The following is a 19,949-nucleotide window of genomic DNA, read 5'->3' as shown; positions in this document are numbered from 1 at the left end:
AGAAGCTTCCTCCAGTCCCGAGCAACTGGTAAGATGTTGGTGAGGGGTTTTCTTCAGAAGACATCCCCCACCTGGGCTCCGCTCTTCAGGAGGCAGAGGGAGCCCGGAACGGTCGGCGGTATGCTGCTCCGCTCCCTCTTACACCGCTGTAGACGGTGTTTCTTCCTTCTCCGTCCTCTCCTCAGACAAGCTTCGGCTCTCCCCCTCTCCACCCCCCCCCCACATTCCTTTCCAGTCGGATCGGAGGCCACACGCGCGGGAAACAATCTATTTTGAAAAGAGTGGGGGGGCGGTAGGAAGACGGAGGAGGAGGGGGGCGTGGCTTAATACGGCATCGACGTGCTTCAACGTCCACACGGAGGACTATGTAGGCTATAAGTGCAAAGTTTGCAGGCTGCACGTAGCTGACGGGGGGACACAGAACAAATATGAGCATGTGAGTGTGGTGACACAGGCATTCCCCAGGCACGTTTACTTAGCATCAGACTGAGATTAATAGGAGCGGCAGTTGCTGGACTATTTGCTCAGCAGTGGGTGCATTTTCCTGTCAGTACCTCTGCATTGTGCTTGGTACTATGGTTGGCAGAAGAGGAGGTGCAAACACCCCAAAAAAGAACCCAAAGGTGTCACCCTCGGGCTCTGAGGACCCCGGTCTTGCCTCTGCAACACCATCCTCCCCTGAAGAACGCCTAATGTGCTGCTCAGAATGAGCCATCGGGTTTGGCAGGTGTTGCTACTGTTTCCAACATTGCAGCCCCTGTCTATATTACTGAGGAGGTTTTTTTCCTCAGCCTTGGTGGGATTGGAAGAAAGGTTAACGGCTTTAATTGCATCTTCCCAGAATGGGAGAAAACACGATAGGTCCCTTCTACCACCCAGAACCCTCAAACAGAGGTACAGTGGGAGGGAGACTATGAATTCCCCTCAGGGGATCATGAAGAGGCTGATGACTCAAGGGGTCATGTGTGGATAAACCTTCTTCAGCTTCACAATCTGAGAAATTGCTAGTGCAATCTCTTACTGAAATGGTCCGCTCCACATTCAAGTTACCCTTAACTTAGCTGGAAAGCCCACTTCTTGTTTGGGTTCACTAAAGCCTCCTCAAGCTTTGCGTGCCTTTCCGGTCCATTCATTCCCCTCTTCTCCCCTCTGCCCCCCCCCCTTTTCCTCCCTCCCCCCTCCCTTTCCCCTCCTTTTCCCCCCTTCTCTCCCCCCCCCCTTTTCCCCCCCTTCCCGACCTGTCCCACCCCTTCCCACTACCTACCCATCTCTCCCTCCCTCCCCCCCCCTCTTCTTCCCCCCCTCCCCTTTTCCCCCTCCCCACCTTCCCCCCCCCTTTTTTCCCCTTCTACTGCTCCCTCTCTCTCCCGTCACCCCCTATTCTAGCTTCCTTCTCACCCGGGTGTGCACTCCCCCCCACATCTCAGCTTCCTTATCATAATGATGTATATATTTTCTACCATCTATCAACCTAGAGTCTGCTCATAATCCCCCGTGTCCGCCGTGGGGGGATTTGTGTTGGGTCCTGCTATTCCATTGAACCTGCCTGAGTGGGTGAGCCAGTCCTCAATTTTATTACCTCTGTATTATGCTATTTTGTGATTACTTATGTTTGCTGCATACCTTCTAAATTGTTTACGAATTAAAGATTTTCAATTGTCTTGTAGACCTGTTCCTCCTGAAGAAGCGGTTTTGACCGCGAAACCAGTCGAGATAAAAATCCTGTATACCCCCCTCTACAGGGTCAAAAGAAGTCCTGGGACAGGAAACCTACAAGACAGAATACTAAAGCCTCTTTATGAAGGGGTGCCCCGCTCGCTCGAGTGGGGGGGAAGTCTTCTGCAGTTCTCTAGGGTCTGGCAGGAAGAGTTTCGAGACAGATGGGTGGTCTCCACAATAGCTCTAGGATACAAACTAGAGTTCTGAAAGTTCCCGTCTCCTTGTTTCCTTAGGTCAAACGTCCACAAAGCCTCACCAACCCTAACACAAATCTCAGAGGAATCTCATACTTCTACAACTCCCTACACCAAAAACATACCTTCACCAAACTAAAGCCTCACAAGAAATGGGAAATAGATCTGAATCACGAATTCACAGACAATCAATGGCATCAAGCATTCAAATCCACGTACAAGGCCACGAAATGCGCGGCCCTTTGGGAACTGGCGCAAAAAATCTCTCTGCGTTGGTACATGACCCCAGCCAGAATCACGTCTATTAATCCTCAAGTCCCCAATATCTGCTGGAGATGCAACTCATCCCCAGGAGATCTTCTCCATATCTTCTGGTCATGCCACCTTCTTAAAACGTACTGGGATAGTATTTTCCAGCTAATCTCAAACATTACACACATCAAAACTCCCCCCTCCCCAGCACTTGCGATCCTGAATCTTACTATTGAGGACCTTCCTCACCCCTTTAGAATAGTGACCACCCACATCCTGATGGCAGCTAAACTTAACATAGCTAGACACTGGAAGTCAGACACATCCTTAACCCTAACCCAAGTCGTAGATTTGGTATCATTACACTACAGTTATGAGCACACATCTGCTTCTGACACAAACCATTATAAAAAAATACAATCCAGCTGGCAACCATGGACCACCTGGACTAGAGGCTGCGCAATTCACGTCTAAGTTACTGCATTAAAACCCCTTCCTCTTGACCGAGCAATACTATGAATAGAGTATGTTTACATGTATATTTTCAACTAACAACCTTCCAGAACATTTTCTTTCTTCTTTTTTTGGAATGCACTAACACAGATGGTCCACTTCACTCCTGTGACTCTAGTGATCCCACTTGGGGTGTCACACTAGTGAAGTGGATCAGCAACGACTACAGTATACCGTTACTAGAGATACTGGTTATTATGTACTCAATGCATTAATTCATTGTGTATGGACAAAGTTTTACTCTACCCAATGTGGAGCTGTTTTCAATGCATTGTCCACTTTTACGTCATGCACGACGTACAATGTTCAATTGTACAATGTATACTATGTAAAATTAATAAAAATTATTGATTAAAAAAAAAACGTCCACAAAGCATTAGATCGACTTTTGTCTCAAAAAGTGATCATAGTGGTTTCATGGTGCCAAAACCAAACGGAGATGTCAGACCCATTGTAGATCTCAAAGATCGAAACCGATTCCTGAATATCCGCTCTTTCCGCATGTGCAAGGAACAAGGATAACTTTGCTCCTACTCAGTGGTGTAAGCGGCTAACACAACAAATAGAAATTTTTGTACTAAACAATAGGTGTAACAAGGTGTAGCGCTAAACAAATAATAAGAAACAAAGATTAAAAATTGTATTTTTAGAAAGTCTCTGGTGTCTTTTTAAAAGTCCATCATATGTAATAATGAATCACAGTCTATTTATACGTGAGACCATCTTGATCACCATATGTGAAAACAAGTAAAAAATGTGGAAAAACCGCCACCGAAGTGAATAGAGGCCTACCAGAAAGTTTGAACCCAAAACAGCATATGCTCAATGGGTCAAACCAGCTTGTATTGCCCACCGACAATGAAGAGAAAGCCTTGATGACCAACGAAAGATGGGATCTTGAGAGCCTTCACAAAAGGTGTCGCTTGCATATAAATGTGAAGATACCACAACCAAAGTGAATGGAGGCTTACCGGAGGGTTTGAACCCAAGATAGCATACGCTATATGGGTCAAACCAGCTTGTATTGCCCACCGGCAATAGAGGGGACGCCTTGGTAACCAGGCAGCCCGGGTCTCACCTCCGCTGCCATGTTCAAGACACCTTTATGAAGGCTCCTGGGACCCTATCCCCCACTGGTTACCAAGGCTTCCCCTCTATTTAATTATATTTAATATATTTAATTATTCACAAGGATAAGGTGGTATTGCGTCCTCATCCTAGCTTTCTGCCGAAGGTGGTGTCACGTTTTCATCTAAACCAAGATATTGTTCTACCTTCATTTTTTCCAGAAGCCTGTTCTACGGAAGAAAAGTCGCTACATGCTCTTGATGTAGTGAGAGCAGTCAAGGTTTATTTTAAAGCGACTGCTCAGAATCGAAAAACTGATGTTTTGTTTGTGTTGCCTGAAGGTTCTAGGAAAGGACAGGCAGCATCAAAATCTACTATTTCTAAGTGGATTCGGCAAGTAATTGTTCAAGCTTACAGTTTGAAAGGGAAAAATCCACCTTTTCAAATCAAAGCGCACTCCACCAGGGCTGTTAGTGCTTCGTGGGCAGCGCATCACCAAGCCTCCATGGCTCAAAACTGCAAGGCTGCAACTTGGTCTTCAATCCATACTTTCACCAGATTCTATCAGGTGGATGTAAAAAGATAGGAGGATAGTGCCTTTGGGCTCAGTGTGCTGCAGGCAGCAGTATAGGTCCTCAGGTCTGATGTCACCCTACTTTTGTTTGTGTCTCCCTCTCCTCAGATAGCATTGCTCTGGGACATCCCATATAGTTACTACTATGGCTCTGTGTCCCGTGATGTACGATAAAGAAAGTAGGTTTTTTTATAACAGCTTACCTGTAAAATCCTTTTTTTGGAGTACATCATGGGACACAGAGGTCCCCCCCTCTTTCTGGTGTACATGTGTATTGCTTTGCTACAAAAACAGTGGTACTCCTGGTAAGGGGAGGGGTTATATAGGGAGTAAACTTCCTGTCTAGGGTATGCCAGTGTCCATCACCTAAAGGTGGCCTATATAACCCATATAGTTACTACTATGGCTGTGTGTCCCACCACTGGTTGGTGACCGCTAGTCTAAACATATAGTCTAAAGAATCAGGTTCCACCATTTCCTGCCACGGTGCACTCTACCAGATCCTTTGCTACAAAAACAGTGTTACTCCTGGTAAGGGGAGGGGTTATATAGGGAGTAAACTTCCTGTCTAGGGTATGCCAGTGTCCATCACCTAAAGGTGGCCTATATAACCCATATAGTTACTACTATGGCTGTGTGTCCCACCACTGGTTGGTGACCGCTAGTCTAAACATATAGTCTAAAGAATCAGGTTCCACCATTTCCTGCCACGGTGCACTCTACCAGATCTTTTGAGCGCTTCATGATCTTTTCAGCATTATGCAATTTTTCAGTTTGCTAGGCTGCCACCTGGTCTTTTTTTTCAGTGTCTAAGTTCTACCAGTTGCATATTTAGGCCTCGTCTGATGCAGTTTTTCAGCTGCAGGTAGTCTATAGTTTTGTGTTGGCTTTTGAATGGGCCTGTTAGCCTTTGTGGCTATGTTGCCCTCCCTCTTTTGAATGTCTATCAATGGACTAGAAGGAAAATAGGATTTTGTACTCACCATAAAATCTTTTTCTTGGAGTCCACTGAGGCTCCCCCGTGTTTGTTTATATGCTCTCCGTATTATTTTTCTTTAAGACTGAGGTATAATCATACATTTGCTTTTATTAATATATTACATTGCAGCACATTCAGGAAAAAAATTCTGTGTAAAACATTCATTATTAATTTCTCATTTACATTAATGCATTGCAGTAACATGTTGAGGACATTTTTCATGTTTTAAAAAGCAAGTAGACACAGCAGTTGAACTTCACGTTTGCATGGTCAAATCAAGGAAGAATGAATTCTGACCAGTTCCTCGAAGTAACTATACTTCTCTCTTGCTTACCCTATGAACCATCTCCGTAATCCTTGTGCCTTTTTGCAGTATTTTGCCTAACACATTCATCTAAACAAAAAATATTACCACAGGGTTAGGTTCACAACCTTACATTTAAAAAAAAAAGATCCATTTAATTACCCTTGTTGTTGTTGTGTTGCGATTCTTCAGTGATATTTGACTATTCTGCTGCATTTTAATAATAATTAAATCTAATATTGTTTATATTCTATTTTCTTACTGTATTTAATTTATTTAGGTTGATGGGACTAATCTTCAGGGTTACACCAACCAGCAAGCAGTGGAAGTGTTACGTCACACAGGACAAACTGTCCATCTGACGTTAATAAGGAGAGGTCAAAAAACGGAAGTCATTCCTCATCCATCTGAGGAATCTACAAAAACAACTGACCTAGCTATGACTGTGCAAAATGAAGAAGATGGTCATGGTAAATGTCAACATTATACTAATCATTTACTTCATTCCTGTTTTTAGTTCACTGATCTCTCACTGTATTAAACAGATCCGTTAAATTTACTGTGTGTACATTATAACTGATTTTTGCAGTGTTTTGTATATAAAAAGCCAGTTTACTAAAGCATATATATCTTGTTTTTTTGCAAGTGAAGGCACTGAAGCTCTGACCGACCTGGGGCAAGTATATGCATATCAGGTTTCAGGACACAAGATATGCACATGCTTGTTCAAGGGCACCTAAACTGGCCATAGACAGTTCATAATTTTTTGTTCAGCCAGCGGGCTATCTGTCTTTTCCATCCACACAACCAAGGTGGATGGAAGAATCCTCTCCCCAGGACATTTTATTCTGACTGCGGGACTCTCCTGCAGCCAAACGCAAACATGAGAATAAGAGCTTATGCCGTGTGGACATGGACACAGCCTGCTCTGCTCTATGGATGGACAGTTAGATGTAAATGGACCGGCTGTCCGTTTACACCCAACTGCCCTCTTATCTGGCCAGATGGAGGAGACCGACTTCCCTACCGTTTTGTTTTACCAGATCGGAGATAGACAGGTGTAAACTGACTCAAGTGCGTTTACATTCACCGCTCCATAGAGGGACAGGCAGACCCAATCAGACCGCTCCTGTGAAAGGAGCCTTAGGATTGTAGAAAAAATACTTGATGTAGGCTGTGATTGCTGACTTCCTTTTAGAGATGCTTGTTATCTGGCCATAATGCTGATTCACTAACTTTCAGACTTTTTGAGTCAGTGTCAAAAGACAAGTTTGCAGATCAGTAAAGTCATCAGTTCTTATTTGCAGACCTGTTCCCAGTCAGTGACTGAAAAAAATCCACAGAATTATTTCTGACCTCCTAGTAAATAGTTTATGTTCAGATGTGTGTAAAAGCTAGGTAATGTGCATTTCTAAATATTCACTTTGTTTTTTTCAGAAAGCGTTAAGAAAATTCAGCCACTGTCATCACTGAGCAGTAGCGATGTTGCACAGCCTACTTCAAAAGGAAAAGGCATACAAACAGGTACTGGTTTCCATAGTGTGTTACATGGACTGTGTGTGGGAAAGGCATACTGCATCAATCTGTCAGTGGTAGAGTAGGCCAGCTGTCCCTCAGATCTTCTATCCAACTATATTGTGGCATCTGACAGTTTTCATTTATTTAAAGAATGTATTAAAAAAAAAAAAAAAAAAGAAAATTGACCTGTGTTTTTTTTTTGGAGCCTTTTTTTTAAAAATGCATATGCTGCTGTTAATTCTCTGTGCTTTAAAGTAAAGAACAATATGGTTCAAATTCTGCTTTTTTTCTCTGCATGCTGTTTTTGAAAAGAGAATGAAGGTAAAAAAACTGAGCGCTTTTTTCAAAAGAATCGCTGGCAGTAATTTCAATGATGAAAAACTGCTGCATTTGCATCATATGGTCGTTTTATGGGATGCAAGAAGAAATGTTTTTAATGATAGTGGGGAGACCTTCATAAACAAAAGTAATCCCCACTGGAATAGCAATTAGATTGTTTAAAGGAATAGTTAGCAATGCATTATTTTTTGTGAATAAAATAAATTACTTCTATGATTTTAACCCCACAGACCTATTACATTTTATCAGATAAATCCTCAATGTGTGTGACTTTCAAATACATCTCTGTAACATGGCCTTGCTTTGAGAGCCTTAACATGTCAACATTAGCGTGGACAGATAGCCAGTACTCTTATGTAATGTGAGTGTTGTCTTTTCATGGGCTTGTAGCTGAATTTAGGGATTCCAGTATTGGGTGAAGAATTTAAAATGGCAATTTTATTTCATTCTCTAGAAGAATATCTACCCGTTGATGAAGATGTACTTAGGAATAAGTGGCAAAGAATTATGGGAGCAAATTATGAAGTTGTGGTATGTTTGTCCTTAAATGTAATCTTTCATTTTACTATGGTTTAGTGTATGCTTCTAATGGTACAGTTTACCTTGATCTATAGTTGTGCATAGACAAAGGAGAACCCTCTAGGAGTGGAACTATAAAGGCACTGAAATAAATGTCTAATGTATATGTATAAGAATATAATATTTATCGGTACAAAAAGGTAAAAACTAATGGGACAAACCGAACATCATGCAAATATGTAAGATAAAGGTACAAGGAGCTCATACAACTGAGGACAACTAACGTGTTTCCATGAATCTTCTTCAGAGGTGTCTAAAATACAAAAGTTTGTCTGAAAGGTAAATGTAGATGTAAATGTAAATACACAGAAATACAGAAGTGTTTATAGGAAATACATTTTTATAGGAAATACATTTATATACATGGTACTTAACCTACCCAATTATATAGGTTGCATCAGTTCGTATGCCACTGTACTTAAAACCAAGATGGAAGGGTCACCAAAATGCACTGGTGTTTCTCTCCTGCTACAAGCCCACTACAGGACCCGATAGACCCAAACCCAGGTGTTTGCACAGACAAAAGCTCCCCTAAGAGGGCTGGAGCTGGAGGGTACCACGATAATCTGAGGTTTGCAGGGGGACACTCAAAGGTCAAGGGCCAATCTGAGAGGGTCAAAAGAAAATATCACATAAACGTATAAATGGTCCACCAGAGGGTTCTCTTTTGTCTAATCATTAGGGATGATGGTACCCCACCCACTGTAAACCAGAGCTGTCCCCCACTATAGTTGTGCTTACATCTCTGCGCTGTTATTGGCCAGCTTTTTTGAATGGTTTAGTATGTGATTGCATGCATGGATTCTAAGCAGCTGCGCAGGGTTCTCCCTGAGAATGAAGGGTGGAGAGATGTCAGCCTGTCATTTGCAGTGTCTGGACCTGCTGCTAATGTATCACAACTTGTTAAGAAGAAGAAGAGATTAGCAAGGTCACACAGTGAGTTTCACTGAAGCAAGCCATACATGATACAATTTTCTTTCCTGCAACCACAGGTTGCAGGAAAGAAAATGGCTTGAATCCCCATCAACGCAGTCAGTGTTGATGAAGGAGTCCCTTCCACTGCACTATTGTATTCTGACAGCAAGAGGTTTCCCAACCATCTGAATACAATGATTACTGTCAGCAACTATAGCCGATGGACCTGTAAGACCTGTAGTTCTGAAAAACATGGTGTTCACCAAAAGAATCGCAAACGTTAATGAAGGTGAGCACAACCCCCTGGGTTTTTCAGCCCTTGTTCACACCAGTCCAGGTGTAAAGTTGCGATACTTCAGCACAATTTTAACGCCACAGATCAGTGTGCTTTTGATGTGCGATTTTCTAGCGGCTTGTGACTTCATTTAACAGAAGTCAATGCAAGTCGCAATGAAATCTCAGAAAAGTAGTGTAGGAACCTTGAGTTGCAACAATTTTAATGGTACCATTGCCGTAAATGGGGTGCAACTTGTCATGCGATTTTGAACTGTCAAATCGCATGACAAATTGCACTGATGTGAACCAGGGCTCAGTTATAAAGGTTTTTGGGAGCATGGAATAAACAGCTAAGATACCTGAGCAATTTCTACTAATACATTTAATTATTGCTAGCCAGGCCATACACTAAGGGTACTTTCACACTGAGGCAGTTTTCAGATGCTTTAGCTCTAAAGTGCTGTAAAGTGCTTGAAAACTGCCTGTCATGCCTCCCCAGTGTGAAAGCCCGAGTGCTTTCACACTGGGGCTGTGCACTTGCGAGACGGGAAAAAAAGTCTTTTGGGCAGTGTAGGAGCGGTGTATACACCGCTCCTACACCGCCCCTGCCCATTGTAATGAGTGGGCATTGCTTCCAAAGCTCCTGAAAAGCACTTAGGAAGCGCCGCAACAGGGGCACTATTAACCCCTTCTTCGGCCGCTAGTAGGGGTTAAAAGCGCCCTGCTAGCAGCTGAAAATCGGCGCTAAAACTAGCGGCGTTTTACCTCTAACAGACCTGCCACCCCAGTGTGAAAGTAGCCTAACATCTGCCTACGTGGTAGAATGCTGTGTGAGTTAGTACGAACAAGACATTAAACACAAGAATTATGCCCTGCCCTGTCCTGCTATCCTATTCTTTGTACGTATTATTTTTAGGGGAATGCTGGTGTGATATTAGGGGTGTCACTGTTTTTTCTGTGAAACGGGGAAAGAGAAGGTTAGTAAAGTATGGAGGGATTGGGGGAAAAAGTTGACAGAAGTTTTTTCTCTATTTACCAGTTTTCCAGTTAGATTACACTCTAGTCAACATGGAAAATAATAGCGTGAAGTGTATATTGGAACCATAGCCTACCTACACTGGCCTTTTATTTTACATTAGGCATTCTTGTTGTATTGCAGTGACTTGTATTTGCCAGTGACTTTACAATTGTTTGCTCAGCATTTTCAAGCCATATACAAGCTACATTATGTTATTCGGTGATGTGATTAATTTATAATCGCCAATATATTTCAGCATAGCACTATTCTTTTCTGCCCCTTAGCACTGCTTTGGTCCTGTGCATACCCACTGCAATACCCTGTGTACACAATTTATTCATGTTTTCTTTGTGTTCCAAAACAACTGTGTGTATATATACAGTTTGTATCACTTTAAATTGTATTTTAGAAAAATATAGCATATAATATTATGTCAACATTATTTTATTTTTTTTACCTCTGCTATTCTATATATTCCTTCTCTGTTATCTCTTCATTGCAGGGATGACAGTTGGAATACATTCAAAACACAGCACAACCTATAAAGTTGTCATGGAAACATGAACCCTTACATATATTCAATCTAGTTATTACAACTTTTACTGATACCTGTGCTAAATAAAGTTAGAGAATTCTGTGCATTGCTTTTTTTTTCTTTTTTTTTCTTTTTTTTAAGGTTGCACAGGTTAGCAAGTTTAGTGAAAGCAGTGGATTAGGGATAAGTCTGGAAGTTTCTGAAGGCCATCATTTCCTGAGATCTATATTACCCGAAGGACCAGTTGGTCGCAGCGGAAAACTTTACAGCGGGGATGAATTGCTGGAAGTAAGATCTACTTGAATTAGCAATGCACATATACAAATAGTTACAAACAGCTAAATATGTGTACCAAGTGTTTGTCGTTTGTCATGACTTAGTGCAGATATGTCAGTATTATCTGACATATGACCTTAGTTTTCCCCTGCGGGTAAAACCGGAACTGTACCTCTCTTATTTTGCAGTAATGGCAATCTGTGGAATGCAATTTTGGCTGAAAGGACAACTGCTCACACATACTACAATCTAATTGTACAGTATGTTTTACATTTACTAACAACTACGTATAGCAAGAGTCAACTTTACTGCATTTTAATTGAAACGACTGTTTCAACAGATTCATGTGCTACCCAAATCATAAAGTGTGACCAGATTTAGTCTCATCAGGCAACATACACAAAGGACAAGAGTCCCTATGTTGCTAGCAAAATAAATGTGTTTCCAATGTGCTATACAAAATGGTCTGATGTACAGATATACTTTCATTTAACATGGAAATAATTTAAATCTAGAGATGTATAATAGCTGAAGTTTTTTGCTTTTGTTGGTGAATAACAAAATACTTTATTTGCTTATACACTACTTTAGCATGCTTGCTGTTTTGTTTCTTTTACAGGGGAACATAAAATTTAGTGGCTGCGAATTCAGTATTAAAGTTGACGGTTAGAAAAAAATTATCTACAACTTTAGTGGCATCACTTACCTGTAATGAAACATTACCCACAACATGCAGGCAGTTGGATCCCGGAGAAATCTTCACTTTGCTGTCCTCTTCCTAGCTTTGAACTTCCGGTGCTCCGATGACTAACAGCTTTGGATCTTCCGGAAGAATAGTAGTCAAATGAGGATTTGCCCCTTCTCCGTTGAGAAACGTCCTCCCATTTGTTTAATTTCCCGTAACACGATCTGTGAACGAGGAAGAGAATATTCCCAGATACTGTAACAGGCACTGTAATCAATTAAATAACTTTTCTCAATGGACAAGAAGGAAGGAGGGGGTGTGTCCCCTTTGAATCATCTTTACTGCTGCTCTCTCTGAAGACCCAAAGCTGTTCCAGAAGTTCAGAGAAAGGAAGGCGACAGATATCCCTGCTTTGAAGATTTCTCCAGGATCCAGCTACCCGCGCAACTTGGGGCATACTTCATTACAGGTAAGTGATGAGGCTAAAGATGTGGGGATTTTTAAAGTAAATTTTGGACTTAATATATTAGTGTTAGTCTAGGTTTCATGTTAGACTTTGTGAGTATTAATACATCTTGATGTACATCTGAAGTAGTTCTTCAGATTCGGGTTAAAGTGGAACAATTCTTTATTTTCCTGTCCAAGTTGCTTTGTGTACTATGCATTTATATTAATGTAAGGTGGTCTATTTAACTTCTTTAAGGTAAATGAGGTCTCGCTACTTGGTCAGAGTCATAAAGATGTGGTAAATATCTTGAAGGAACTGCCAATTGATGTAACTATGGTGTGCTGTAGGCCAGTCCAGCAGCTTAATAGCCCCTGTAATGATGATGAACAGTGCATTTCAGAGAATGACATCCATCTGATTGAAAAGGTATTTATTAAATTACTTTTTAGAATGTTTAATATATTATGCATTGAAATCTCTTTTAATTAAAGCTCTACTTGGTGAAAGTACCAGGAGTGGAGCATATATTGGCTCTAACTAGGGTTGCCACCTTTTCTTCAAGCCAAACCCGAACACTTTTGCAGCGCACGCCAATTTTTTTTGTAGTACACGCTATAGGATTGTAAAATACCTTGGGTTATCCAGAGAGAGTAGTAATGAGGTGCCCTACGGTGAACAGTGTCTGTGGCCAAATTGCATTAACAGTGGGGGGGGGACTTAAAGGGACACGGTTAAATAAAACAAAAGCCTTAGTATACCCATAAAATATGATTCAATTAATAAAAGAAATGTCAGTTAAAATATGAAAATAGCCTACCTTAAAAGTGGACACTGTCAGCCAGTAGATCAGTGGATGGTGTCAGCAGAGCAGTGGATGGTGTTAGTAGGGCAGTGGACGGTGTCACCCAGTGAGAACAGTATATATGGATGGTATATGTGGGGGTATAAACTGTATATATGAATGGTATGGGGGGGGACAGGACTGTATATATGGGGGGGCTGTATATATGGATGGATGGGGGGGACTGTATATATGGATGGTGTATGGAGGGGGAGAACTGTATATATGGAGGGACTGTATATATGGATGGGGAGGGGACTGTATATATGGATGGTGCATAGGGGAGGCTGTATAATTGGGGGGAAAACTGTATATATGGGCGGGATTGTATGTATGGATGATGTATGGGGCGGGGGGACTGTATATATGCATGGTGCATGGGGGGGGGACTGTATATATGGGTGGGGGGACTGTATACAAAATTTTCACTCTTTTTTATATTGCAGCCATTTGCTAAAATCATTTGTTCGTTTTTTTTCCCTCATTAATGTACACACAGCACCCCATATTGACAGAAAAACACAGAATTGTTGACATTTTTTGCAGATTTATTAAAAAATAAAATATCACATGGTCCTAAGTATTCAGACCCTTTGCTCAGTATTTAGTAGAAGCACCCTTTTAATCTAATACAGCCATGAGTCTTTTTGGGAAAGGTGCAACAAGTTTTTCACACCTGGATTTGGGGATCCGCTGCCATTCCTCCTTGCAGATCCTCTCCAGTTCTGTCAGGATGGATGGTAAATGTTGGTGGACAGCCATTTTTAGGTCTCTCCAGAGATGCTCAATTGGGTTTAAGTCAGGGCTCTGGCAGGGCCATTCAAGAACAGTCACGGAGTTGTTGTGAAGCCACTCCTTCGTTATTTTAGCTGTGTGCTGAGGGTCATTGTCTTGTTGGAAGGTAAACCTTCGGCCCAGTCTGAGGTCCTGAGCACTCTAGAGAAGGTTTTCGTCCAGGATATCCCTGTACTTGGCCGCATTCATCTTTCCCTCGATTGCAACCAGTCGTCCTGTCCCTGCAGCTGAAAAACACCCTCACAGCATAATGCTGCCACCACCTTGCTTCACTGTTGGGACTGTATTGGACAGGTGATGAGCAGTGCCTGGTTTTCTCCACACATACCGCTTAGAATTAAGGCCAAAAAGTTCTATCTTGGTCTCATCAGACCAGAGAATCTTATTTCTCACCATAGGAGTCATTCAGGTGTTTTTTTAGCAAACTCCATGCGGGCTTTCATGTGTCTTGCACTGAGGAGAGGCTTCCGTCGGGCCACTCTGCCATAAAGCCCCGACTGGTGGAGGGCTGCAGTGATGGTTGACTTTCTACAACTTTCTCCCATTTCCCGGCTGCATCTCTGGAGCTCAGCCACAGTGATCTTTCGGTTCTTCTTAACCTCTCTCACCAAGGCTCTTCTCCCCTGATAGCTCAGTTTGGCCAGAAGGTCAGCTCTAGGAAGGATTCTGGTCGTCCCAAATGTCTTCCATTTAAGGATTATGGAGGCCACTGTGCTCTAACCTTAAGTGCAGCAGAAATTTTTTTGTAACCTTGGCCAGATCTGTGACTTGCCACAATTCTGTCTCTGAGCTCTTCAGGCAGTTCCTTTGACCTCATGATTCTCTTTTGCTCTGACATGCACTGTGAGCTGTAAGGTCTTATATAGACAGGTATGTGGCTCTCCTAATCAAGTCCAATCAGTATTATCAAACACAGCTGGACTCAAATGAAGGTGTAGAACCATCTCAAGGATGATCAGAAGAAATGGACAGCACCTGAGTTAAATATATGAGTGTCACAGCAAAGGGTCTGAATACTTAGGACCATGTGATATTTCAGTTTTTCTTTTTTAATAAATCTGCAAAAATGTCAACAATTCTGTGTTTTTCTGTCAATATGGGGTGCTGTATGTACATTAATGAGGAAAAAAATGAACTGAAATGATTTTAGCAAATGGCCGCAATATAACAAAGAGTGAAAAAATGTAAGGGGCTCTGAATACTTTCCGTCCCCACTGTATATGGATGGTGCATGTGGAGCACTGTATATATGGATGGGGGGAGGGCTGTATCTATGAATGGTGTATGGGGGAGACTGTATATATGGATGGGGGGGCTGTATATATGGGGGGAGGACTGTATATATGGATGGTGTATGGGGGGACTGTATATATGGATGGTGCATGGGGGAGGAGAACTGTATATATGGGGGGACTGTATATATGGATGGTGCATGGGGGGACTGTATATATGGATCGTGCATGTGTGGGAAAACTAGATATGGGGGGGATTGTATATATGGATGGTGCATGGGGGGGGCTGTATATATGTATGGTGTATGAGGAGGGGAGAGAGAACTATATGGATGGATGGTATATGGGAGGGGGCAGCAGAACTGTATGTATAGTGTATGGGGGGGGGCTATGTATGTTTAGTGTATGGTTGGAGGGGGGAGAGGTGAGAGTACTTTGAAATCCTGACATACTAACATGGCAAAAACTTACCTTACAAGCTGGGCTCCAGTCCCATCTCTGCATACTTTCCAACAGAGCAGCAGGGAATGGGGAGGCTCTGCCTTCAACCCCACCTCCTTGACCCTTCTGCAGCCAGCCAGAGGACTCGAGGAGACACGGCCGTGGTGGCACAGCTTTGGCACAGGGAGCCACTGGCGGGTCTGAAATGAATAATGTGTCCGGGTCTCAGGCGGGCAGTGACCCAAGGAAATGTTTCAAAACCCGTACTGTCCGGTAGAGCTGCACAATTAATCGTCAAGAATCGTTATTGTGATTAATGGTCAAGAATCGTTATCGCGATCTTGACTAAAGTGTTTCACAATTCTTTCTATGCAAAGAATTCTCTCTGCTCTTCTGAAGCCACAGCCCTCAAAAGAAAGGAAGAGAAAAACCAGACAGTCTGCCAAGAAACTAAAGTTCTGACATTTGTTGGTTTCAAGTTAAAATCATTTTTACTTAGAACCCCCAACACATATATATATATATATATATATATATATATATATATATATATATATATATATATATATATATATATATATATATATATTTTTTAGTAGACACCCTAAAGAATAAAATGGTGGTTGTTGCAATATTTTATGTCACACTGTATTTGCGCAGCGGTCTTTCTTTTGGAAAAAATTACTTTAATGAATTAAAAAAAAAAAAAATCTAACCAGTAAAGTTAGCCCATTGTTTTGTTTTTTTTTTTTGTATAATGTGAAAGGTGTGAAAGATTTTACGTCGCAAGAATCGTGAGAGAATCGTGATCTTTTTATTCTAAGCAAAAAAATCGTGATTCTCATTTTGGCCAGAATCGTGCAGCTCTACTGTCCGGGTGAATCCTGGACAGGTGGCAACCCTAGCTCTAGCTGACTTGGGAGGTGCCCCATTGTTCTGTATGGTGGTATATACCCATCAGGGCAGCTGTTATCTGTCACACCCAGGTCTTGTTGGAGCTTATTCGGTCACTGGAAGCGACGTTGGGTCTGGAACAAGCCTAAGTCTAATCGGGATGCTGCAGAAGGCCCAGGGCCAGTACTACTTTTGGGGCTGGTTCACATTAGCCTGCACTGTAAAATGGATCTTAATACCTGGCTGGCAGCTGTCCATGTGAGCTATGGCAGGGAGCGGTGTGATGACAGTTTTATCATTGGGCCGCACAGCAGTTCAATGACATGCAGGGCCATCCTGTGCACTGTGTAAAAATGCAATCATGCTGTATTTTTACGTATTGTACTTCACTGCACCATGTATCAAACCAACATTGTGGTGTAAATGGGGCACATAGAAAACAAATGTCTTCTATGTGCCCTAGCAGTGAATTTTATTTATCCAGTGCAAACGCAGACAAACTGCAAAAGCCTGGCATGTTGGTTTCTGGTGCTGTAGGCGACCATTCTCAGCTCTCCTTTTGGAAATCCTGGTTGCCCAACTGTTGCTTCCAAAGACACTGGGGTTGATTTACTAAAACGAGCAATTAAAATCTGGTGCGGCTGTACATAGTAGCCACTTAGCTTCTTCAGCTTGTTCAGTTAAGCTTTGACAATAAAACCTGAAAGCTGATTGGTTTCTATGCAGAGCTGCACCGAATTTTGCATGTTCCATTTTTAGTATATCCCCCCCCCGACTTGGAACAAGTATGCAGTTCACAGATTGCAACCTCTGGTTTGACTGGCTGCATGCCGAGCAGCACATCTGTAACTTAGAAAATATTGAGGCAAGACAGAACCAGCCAACCAACATTTTCTGCAACTGCCGTCTCTAAATATATATATATGTACATGTTTTCTTTAGGTCATATGGTTTTATATTCTTTGAGTACTGTTGTACTTCAGGAAGAGCAGGACTGGATTTAGCACACAAAGGCAGAATTGTAAAATTGGATATAATGTTCGTAACATTCTATTTTTATGTCGCACAGAGTGTTCACAGAGTGCTTGGTAACAATTTTGTCAAGGCCATAAAAGATTAGTGAAATGTAACCATAGGGGCTGATACAAAGCTTCATGGTAGAGGATGGAATTGGCAGGGGTAAGAGTTGACATTATTTTTGCAAGTAGTTGCGGGGGGGAAATTATGCTGAATTAGTAATTATCTTTGCAAAGAATGCACTAAGTAAACAACATTATGTTAAGAGTGGCAGCGTAATGCTAGAGCTTCTCCTGGCAACTATGATTCTGCCATTTGACAGCTGAACCCAAAACAAGCTACTGTTCTATTGCATTAGTCCTTACCCAGGTACAACTCCCTCTGAGAAGCTGCAAGGGCAAAGGATGGGGAATACAAGTATGTTCTGAGCAGGAGGAAAGCAATGAGGTGTAAAAGAAATGAGTACATTTTAAGCTTAAAGTAACCCCGCATCCAAAAATACTTATTTGTTGTATGGTATGTGAATCTTCTTTTAGTTTTTATTGTTATTTACAGGATGACAGTTTCTCCAGTAATCACTTATCAGACCTCTGGAAAGTGCAAGATGATCTTCCTGATATTCCCAGTAATGGTACAGAATCCCAGGTAATATATAGGTTCTCTGTACTTCCCTTATGTGTCTTAATTGGGATAACACACATTTTGTCCAAGCCATTCAATGCTAAACAGAAATTGATGATGTGTGAAGTGTGACAGCCCATACTTACCAATCAAAAATTAACTTGTAAAACAAAGTGACAAAAGTAAATTAAACATGGAAAAAAAAAGTTCTAATTAAAAGTATCTAATTAATACAATGATGTGTGGAAGGTTATGCTTTTTATGAATTTTTTTCCCTTTTAGCATGCACACCTGGAACTCCACAGTGTGCAAGTTTATGCTCCCTGTATGGAGGGGACAACCCCAATGCTGGTCTGTCTCAAAGGTGGAAAAATCATCCCAGGTGTATGCTGCCTTGCCTTTCTATTGTGAAAACTCACTGCTTCCTTTTCCCCTGATAGATGCCTCTGTCCAGCATATTCATATATTGTAAAATATAGGTCAATATTATCTAACACATCAGAAGAAGGATTTTTCTTCCTGTGATTTTTTTAGTTGTGCAAAGGCCCGGATTAGCCATAGGGGCCGTCAGGCTGCAATTCCTTGTGGGGCCCAAGGCAGCTGGGTTGCTCTTTGAGCCCACGCTGCTCACCCAGCCTCTCCGCGGCCGCCTGGCTGCCAGTTAAGCTCAGCCATCAGCGCCAGGGGGATGGAAACATAAAGGTGGGAGGAGCTAGACACCTTCGGCCTCTGTGTGGCCGCACGGCCGCCCGTATAGGTCAGCCATCGGTGCTAGGGGGCGTGACTACGGAGGGGGAGAGCTAGAACAGACACCTGCTGCAGACATCTTGGACCCGGATGAGAGAGAACGTGAGTGCGGCCCCTCCTTGTAACCTTGATAGGCGGCTACATATAGAAGAATCATTCTCTCCATCTTACTCCTGCAGTCTCCTCTCCCTCCTGCAGTCTCTGCCTGCGAGAGGGAGAGAAGAAGCAGGCATTCCATAACTGCAGGAGGAAGATGGAGAGAATGATTCTCCTATATGCAGCTGCCCCCACTGCTCCTCCTATCCTGGTTCTTTCTGCTGCCCCCACTGTGCTCTCCACCCCACCCATACTCTTTTGCCCCCTTGTACTCTCCGCCTCTCCCCCATGCTCTCCAGCCTCCCCAGTGCTCTCCGCCGCCCCCCTGTGCTCTCCACATCCCCCCCCCTGTGCTCTCCACATCCCCCCCCCCTGTGCTCTCCACATCCCCCCCCCCTGTGCTCTCCACATCCCCCCCCGGTGCTCTCCACATCCCCCCCGGTGCTCTCCACATCCCCCCGGTGCTCTCCACATTCCCCCCGGTGCTCTCCACATTCCCCCGGGTGCTCTCCACAACCCCCCCCCCGGTGCTCTCCACAACCCCCCCCCCGGTGCTCTCCACAACCCCCCCCCCGGTGCTCTCCACAACCCCCCCGGTGCTCTCCACAACCCCCCCCGTGCTCTCCACATTCCCCCCGGTGCTCTCCACATCCCCCCATGCTCTCCGCTGCCTCCCTGTGCTCTCCACATATCCCCATGCTCTCCGTTGCCCCCCTGTGCTCTCCACCGCCCCCCCTGTGCTCTCCACATCCCCCCATGCTCTCCGCTGCCTCCCTGTGCTCTCCACATATCCCCATGCTCTCCGTTGCCCCCCTGTGCTCTCCACCGCCCCCCCTGTGCTCTCCACCGCCCCCCGTGCTCTCCACCGCCCCCCGTGCTCTCCACCGCCCCCCGTGCTCTCCGCGGCCCCCCCGTGCTCTCCGCGGCCCCCCCGTGCTCTCCGCTGCCCCCCCGTGCTCTCCGCTGCCCCCCCGTGCTCTCCGCTGCCCCCCTGTGCTCTCCGCTGCCCCCCCGTGCTCTCCGCTGCCCCCCTGTGCTCTCCGCTGCCCCCCTGTGCTCTCCGCTGCCCCCTG

General features: G+C 43.5%; 1 protein-coding gene across 7 annotated transcripts in view; it reads left to right on the top strand.

Moving 5' to 3' along the window:
* The window catches only part of MPDZ (multiple PDZ domain crumbs cell polarity complex component), a 250,904-nt gene that overhangs the window by 76,760 nt on the left and 154,195 nt on the right, over nt 1-19,949 (top strand). For all 7 annotated transcript variants that reach the window (XM_073635501.1, XM_073635527.1, XM_073635485.1 and 4 more), the window contains exons 11-16: nt 5,884-6,073; nt 7,041-7,127; nt 7,915-7,991; nt 10,925-11,071; nt 12,448-12,618; nt 17,968-18,057. In XM_073635501.1, coding sequence (XP_073491602.1) covers nt 5,884-6,073; nt 7,041-7,127; nt 7,915-7,991; nt 10,925-11,071; nt 12,448-12,618; nt 17,968-18,057 — 762 coding nt within the window. The remainder of the gene's footprint in view (nt 1-5,883; nt 6,074-7,040; nt 7,128-7,914; nt 7,992-10,924; nt 11,072-12,447; nt 12,619-17,967; nt 18,058-19,949) is intronic.

This window comes from Aquarana catesbeiana, linkage group LG01 (genome assembly GCF_042186555.1).
Source record: "Aquarana catesbeiana isolate 2022-GZ linkage group LG01, ASM4218655v1, whole genome shotgun sequence".
NCBI lineage: Eukaryota > Metazoa > Chordata > Amphibia > Anura > Ranidae > Aquarana > Aquarana catesbeiana.
This window is presented reverse-complemented; position numbering and strand designations above follow the sequence as displayed.